This window comes from Eleutherodactylus coqui, chromosome 1 (genome assembly GCF_035609145.1).
Source record: "Eleutherodactylus coqui strain aEleCoq1 chromosome 1, aEleCoq1.hap1, whole genome shotgun sequence".
NCBI lineage: Eukaryota > Metazoa > Chordata > Amphibia > Anura > Eleutherodactylidae > Eleutherodactylus > Eleutherodactylus coqui.
Genome location: NC_089837.1, coordinates 98,749,128 through 98,756,714, shown reverse-complemented (window position 1 = coordinate 98,756,714; position 7,587 = coordinate 98,749,128). Strand labels below are relative to the sequence as shown.

At 38.9% G+C, this 7,587-nt stretch overlaps 1 protein-coding gene across 1 annotated transcript; it reads left to right on the top strand.

Annotated features, from left to right (window-relative positions):
• Positions 1 to 4,225: 4,225 nt before the first annotated feature.
• LOC136624001 (dynein heavy chain-like) lies at positions 4,226 to 7,068 on the top strand. The gene is made up of 2 exons (XM_066598229.1): positions 4,226 to 5,397; positions 7,050 to 7,068. The coding sequence occupies exons 1-2, from the start codon at positions 4,226 to 4,228 to the stop codon at positions 7,066 to 7,068; spliced, it is 1,191 nt and encodes a 396-aa protein (XP_066454326.1).
• The last annotated feature ends 519 nt before the right edge of the window (positions 7,069 to 7,587 follow it).

Sequence of the window (7,587 nt, the reverse complement as noted above, 5' to 3'; positions counted from 1 at the left end):
TCTGCTTGTTACAGCAGAACCTGCAATCAGAAATTAGTACAAACCCTATGTCATATATAATATACAAATATAATGCCTTAAATGCAATATTCTAAATTCCGCTTATTTTTTCCAGACTTCTGCATTCTTTCCATCATAGTGATTTTTTACTATGATGAAAGTAGAACCTGCATTTCAGTCAATGGATGTAATGGGGTTAAACTTGGTTAAGCCACCCACTAGAATTCATATTGCTTTCAAATGTGTCTATCACTAAAAATGACACTCCGCTCTCTCAATTCCTCTCTTAATGCAACCTGTATTTCTGACAGGAAGGATTTCCAACCCTAACACAGAGCAGCTGGGGCCTATCTAGGTTACACGAGAACAAGTCTTTCAACCTCACAATTCCCAACTGAGATTTTGGTGTAAAAGTATACAGAAATTCCAAGCTCTCCTGCAATTATCTGAGAATCTCACTTAAGATACAGTAATGTACTTTTGCATTCTACGGGCTAAGTGACCTATTAAGTTGCAATCAAAATTTTTCATCCTCCATTGTAAATTAGGTTTATTTTTATTTTTTTTATAAACAGCTAAAAGTGTGTAAATTGGCAATCAGACAAGAACAATTTAAATAGCTCAACAAAATTAATGTAACGAATGGTTTCTCCAAATTCAATACAAAATGCCACTTTTAATGACTTCTGTAGTCTCATAATTATTCAACCCCCTGAATAGAATTCATCATAAGAGCACACATTTACAAATCAGGTGTTATCTCAAGCACACTTGATGTAACTAATTATCGGCTTCATTAGTTACATCAGATGTGTCTGAGATAAAGCATATCAAATAACTGGACTGGCTGTGGCTTTGTTGACTAATGTTTGATTGCCTGGTACAAATATGGCTAATGGCTCTTTTACATGGGCAGACAGTTTTTTTTAAACGACGACACGAGCGCTGACGCCCCCATAAGGTCGTCTGTACTCGTGCAGAGTGTTTACACAGAAAGACTTGCCACTGGCTCGCGGGATTCACGTCTGCTTCTCACTCAGTGCTTCACCTCCTATGGGAAGCGCTGAGTGGGGATCAGGACAAGAAGCCAGCGAAACAACAAGGTTTTTTTTGATGATTCTTGTATGTGAGTGGGGACTTGCTGACTTTCACCCAAAAGATGATCTAAGCACAAAGAAGTGAACACACTTCTCCGTCTTAAGAAAAAAAGCAGTATTTAGGCTGCCTGCCTGTACCAGCATACTCATAACAGAACAGCTCATTGAGTAAATGCTGTACCACAACCAAGCTCATAACATAAATATATCACCAGAAACAAGCTCAGTACATAAATATAGCACCAGAACAGGTCAATGAATAAATACTGTACCAGAACTAACCTCATTATATAAATACAGTTTGTAACATAAATACAGCACTAGAACAGATCAGTACATAGAAACAATACCAGAACAAAGCTCATAATATAAATACAGCACCAGAACAGCTCAGTGATTAAATATTGTACCAGAACCAAGCTCATAACATAAATGCAGTAACAGAACTATGCAATTGTGCTACTGGGATGCCTACGGACTGATAGTGCCGCCTAAGAAACAGAGCCAGGAGGAGGAGGAGGTGATCATCTAGCCAGGTGAACGTAAGGGGGCTCAATAGCCTCTCCATTCATAGAGGTGGACATTGGATCCTAATTTTCATGACTGGTGGAGAGCTCAGCACTAGGTCCCCCATTGATTAGACACATATCCTCTGTTCTGGGATAAGTTTTAAATGGAACCTGTAACCAACTACAAGCACCATAAACTAAACCATGGTGCTCAAACCTTAGGAGACGTGGAGTCCTGGGAGCCTCTTTTCTTACTCACCGGGTGCCCCGTTCCTACTGTGACTCTTCCAGAATGGAGTGCATGCGCATTCCCATTCTTTTCTATTGGAGTGCACACAGCCTTATGAAAAGAGCCACTCTTGCTGTGCTTGCTGACTTAGGGGACCGGGTGAGTATGAAAAGAGGCTTCCCGGACTCCACGTCCTCTAAACTATAAGCACCATAACTTAATTTATGGTGCTTATGGTTGGTGACAGGTTCCCTATAAACTTGGCACAGCCCGATTAAGCTTCGCTGCTGCATGTAGAAGCTTACAAGTGTAAATTTAACAGCTGCACTCGGTCCACGGAGATGGAGTCCCATGTCTATCATCAATCCAGCGATAACAGAAGACAGCTCCCCTCTAATCTCCAGTGAGAAGGACAGGATCTCTGGCAAGTCCTGATCCAAGAATATGACAGGTCTAGGGTTACACTATTTACTCAGTATAGAATGATGAACTGACAAAATCTGCTTGTTTTGTGTTTGTTAATTAAGAGTATGTTCTTATAACCAGTGGAACGTGTAATCTTCCATCCTACACAACCCCGGCACTCAGGAGCCACAGCTAGTACAACTTGGGCATAGCAAAAGTTGGATAACTTTCCAGTAGTCATGTACAGTTAAAAAGCATACTGTTTGTAGCATGATGTGTGTATTTCGCAGTAAAATATTGTTATTGGGCAGCACCATATTAGTATTTAGCATTATGATGTGCAGTATGATGTTAATCTATGATGTTCTTATTGAGGAGTATGATGACTCTGTGCAATATGATATTGATCTTGTGAAGTACAGTCATTGACAAAAAACATAAGGTAATGAGAAGGAGTTGTAATTAGATGCAACATATATGTGATTGTAATGATGATGTGTGTGATTACAATATTCAAGTAAAAGGACAATTTAATTGGAGAAAACTGTACAATTCATTGGAGGCTCTAGTACCCTGTTGGACCGCCTCTAGTCTAGATGCATGATGAGATACAGTTGGGCATGGAGGCATATAAGTTCTGTATGTTATCCTGTGGACATTTGCCTCTAGATGTTGCATACTTTTTGACTGCCGAAGCTGGTGTCCCAGTGGGTCCTATAAAAACTTGATCGGCAATAAATCTGTTGACTAAGGAAGTGTGGCAACCAGTCGGAGACATTCCTCGGAAACCCTTGTGTGTGCAACCGGGCATAATCCTGCTGAAAAATGCCAGTTGGAAGCCACCATGAGAGGCAACACATGTGGATTTCCTGCACATATCACTGAGATGTTAATATCCCTCGATCACTTCTTGGGATGACCAACTATTCTATGTGATGGCTCTGTAGATCATCACATTAGTAGTTGGGGCAGTGTGTTGCTCCACAGCAAAAGCAGAATTGAAGCGCTTACCACGAGGCTTCCATAGTCAAACATGACTGTTGATGGCTACCAAACAGGACCAGGGATCATTGCTAAACATGATATGGTTGCAGGCTGTAGCGGTCCAGGCTTCTTCTTCATGATACCACTGCAAATGAAGGCGAAGGAGTTGGAGTGCTAATGGCTGGACACTAAATTTCTTTCTGCTAAGCACCTAGAAATGGTCTGGTTAGAGACAGAGCTCTGTAATGAAGGTGCCATGAGTGTCTGGATGGTGGGAAAAAGAATTGTTGGATCTACTTTTTCAGGGATCAAATGATCCTCTCCACTGATGGTTTTTCTGGGCTGCACGGAGCCTGTTGACCATGTGTGCATGCTCTCATGAAACAGCTTCTTCCAACACCTCCTAACAGCCTCGTTAGATCGGCTGACATGATGGGCTAATCATCAAAATAACCATCCTGCTTCTCTCATTCCAATCATACGTCCCCTCTCAAAGTCTGTTAACTGGGCAAAATGTCTACGAGTGCATTATAACAGTGAATGAACTCTCAGCAAGAGGTCCACTACACAAAAGTAGCCTCTGAGAGCCTGTTTATAGGGCAACAGGGAAGCACTTTTATATCCTCTAGTGGGAAGACCCATTGTCTAATCAGACCACAACTGTAATCATGTACATATCTACCTGTTTCGTAACTGCAGGCCAACATTTCTATTTGGGTGCATTATTTTTTGCAGTATGATGTTGTTATCACTTAGCATGATGCTTTTATGCAGTATGATGTTTATGTGCAGTATGAAATTGCTGTTGCACAGTATGGTGTTACTGAGTAGGATGTCAATAAAGCACATTAAGATGTTGCTATTGTGCAATGTCATGTTGTTTCTGTTCAATATGATGTTGATAGTGTACATTATCTCAGGGGCGTAGCTAAAGGCTCATGGGCCCAGGTGCAAAAGTTTATCTTGGGGCCCCCCAACTTCTCTTAACCCCTTAACTTATTATGCAATATGATGTTGATGGTGTGCAGTTATATGGTGTGCAGCATGGTGTTGTTATTATGCAGTATGATGTTGTTATTATGCAGTATGGTGTTGTTATTATGCAGTATGGTGTTGTTATTATGCAGTATGATGTTGTTATTATGCAGTATTGTGTTGTTATTATGCAGTATGGTGTTGTTATTATGCAGTGTGGTGTTGTTATTATGCAGTGTGGTGTTGTTATTATGCAGTATGGTGTTGTTATTATGCAGTATGGTGTTGTTATTATGCAGTATGATGTTGTTATTATGCAGTATGATGTTGTTATTATGCAGTATGGTGTTGTTATTATGCAGTATGGTGTTGTTATTATGCAGTATGGTGTTGTTATTATGCAGTGTGGTGTTGTTATTATGCAGTATGGTGTTGTTATTATGCAGTATGGTGTTATTATTATGCAGTATGATGTTGTTATTATGCAGTATGATGTTGTTATTATGCAGTATGGTGTTATTATGCAGTATGGTGTTGTTATTATGCAGTATGGTGTTGTTATTATGCAGTATGGTGTTGTTATTATGCAGTATGATGTTGTTATTATGCAGTATGGTGTTGTTATTATGCAGTATGGTGTTGTTATTATGCAGTATGATGTTGTTATTATGCAGTATGGTGTTGTTATTATGCAGTATGGTGTTGTTATTATGCAGTATGATGTTGTTATTATGCAGTATGATGTTGTTATTATGCAGTATGGTGTTGTTATTATGCAGTATGATGTTGTTATTATGCAGTATGGTGTTGTTATTATGCAGTATGGTGTTGTTATTATGCAGTATGATGTTGTTATTATGCAGTATGGTGTTGTTATTATGCAGTATGGTGTTGTTATTATGCAGTATGGTGTTGTTATTATGCAGTATGATGTTGTTATTATGCAGTATGATGTTGTTATTATGCAGTATGGTGTTGTTATTATGCAGTATGATGTTGTTATTATGCAGTATGGTGTTGTTATTATGCAGTATGGTGTTGTTATTATGCAGTATGATGTTGTTATTATGCAGTATGGTGTTGTTATTATGCAGTATGGTGTTGTTATTATGCAGTATGGTGTTGTTATTATGCAGTATGATGTTGTTATTATGCAGTATGATGTTGTTATTATGCAGTGTGGTGTTGTTATTATGCAGTATGATGTTGACATTGTTCTGTTAAACGTTTCTATTTACCGTGTTTTTGTTATATTGTTGGTTTTGTATACTATGCATATTGCTGCCACTGTGCATGTTGTTATTTATTTACCCTACTGTTATATTGTGTATTATATTTGATTGTATAGATGGTTTATAATGGATTCTACATTAAGATACTAGTGCTGGTACATAGGGGACTTTATTATATGGATTTTTAATTAAAGTGATAGTTAAATGTGTGATACATGATATATACTAATTTTGTTGACATCAGAAGATTCTTTCTTTATCTCCACTTTTGTGTCAGTGTACTATAGGTGGAAAAGGTTTTCGGAAGCCTCTGCATGATTATTTTTGTAGGAACAAGCAGGAGTTTCTGTTTATAGAAACATAGAAAATTGGCGGCATAAAAAGCCCAAGTGGTTCATCTAGCCTTTCCTTTTATTATTTCCTTTTTGGCTCATGCCCACGGGCAGAGCGGGATATGCCCGCGGTTTTACGTCACGGGAATCCCACGGAGATAAACAAAAATGTCCCCATTGGCGATCAAAAGTCAATGTGGTCCATAATATAACAGATCTAATGGATCTGGCTCTTCCTCGTTCATTACAAGTCAATTATAAAGTAATGGATCTGGCTCTTCCTCCTTTTTGGTTTTCTGCTCCACTAACAGAACAGAAAACGGCAAATGCAAAAACTTAGGTGAACATAGCCTAAGAATAATAAATCTCTGTATACCTGCCGGTTTATAGCATCAGTACGATACATTTTACATCTAGCTCTAACTCTGTATAAATGTGGAACCAGATAGGGACATTGTCTCCTTCCATCTGACTGATGTGATTCCCCTTTGTTAGCGTCTGAACAGTAAATGTCCCACAACTAGGTTGAGCTGCCCGTGGTTTGTTAATGTGCATTTCTATTGCAATTTGGCCATTTATTGTCTTTCAGTTGGAAAGCTTCCTTGCTGGTCTGGCCCATATTATCCAGTCAGATTCTATTATTTGCTCAGAACAAATGAAAGCAAACATATGCTTTCCCTTTCTACCAATCTTGATAAATGTCACCCTGTATCTGATGGATTTCCTAATCTAGAGGATAGACCATGAAAAAGAAACAATTCTGTACCTGGGCTTGGGAATCTTGGCTCTTGTGCTCCCTTTCGGAGACATTTCCTTGGCAGCAGGTTTAGCTCCAAAGTTTTTTCCTTTACCATATCTATGTTGTTTTATGTGGATATTTTTGATGCTTCTATTTCCATATGTTTGTAACATACACATGCAAATGAAGAGGCGTTACGAGGAAATCAATCCTTCAATATGGATCTTATGGAGCACATCTGGATCCGGCATGCCAGAGATGTCAACTGATGGAAATGGTCAAAGGGAACCAAATTAGTTTAGGTGCTCTGTAGAACTTTGTAGTCTCCTCACTCAAGGAATCTCACCAATGTCTTCTGAGATTTCCATGGATTACACTTTTATCTTTACTGCACAATTTATACAATGGTGTCAACTAAGCTGCAGTCAAGAATATAATGCTAATAGTCTTGGATCCATCTAAGGTTCCACCAGAGGGAATGGGACCTATCCTCCATTTATACAGAAGGTGCTTAATTGTAATGTAAATTTTGATCTTATAATTGCAGACACAGGAAATATCAGTAAGGTGTAATATGGGCGTTAGTGCATGCGAGTTTGAATGAAAGGGCAGGAACTATACTCCTGCTTTATCTCTCTCACACATACTATTAACTACATGCGAGAAAGATAGGGCAAGTCCTTTCTTTTCTTGCCCGTACTATTTTCGATAGTGGAAATCAAACCATTGAAATCAATAGTTTTGTTTCGTCCTGTTATGCGGCCATGATTTTTTACAAAGCATAACGGGACTAAAATACGCCGATCTGTTTAAGCCCAAAATCGGCATTTCTTGCATGGTCTTGGTGCATATTTGTGAGTGTATGTGTGCAGCATCAATGGTATGTAAATGCTGCAAATTCCACTTTACGCAATGCAAACGCCGCAATCTGCATAAATTCAGCTGCAGATCTGCCCCCGAATCCCCAGTAGACTTTTTTGTAGTATATTTTTACATCTCCTGTGAATCCACCATTAACTAGCCCATAAGAAATAGACTCCTATGGCAAATAATTTACTACAGTGGGTAGCACTGTGGTGGTTTAA

Coding starts and splice junctions, on each gene's coding strand:
- LOC136624001 (XM_066598229.1), top strand. CDS start 4,226: ATGCAATATGATGTTGATGGTGTGCAGTTATATGGTGTGCAGCATGGT.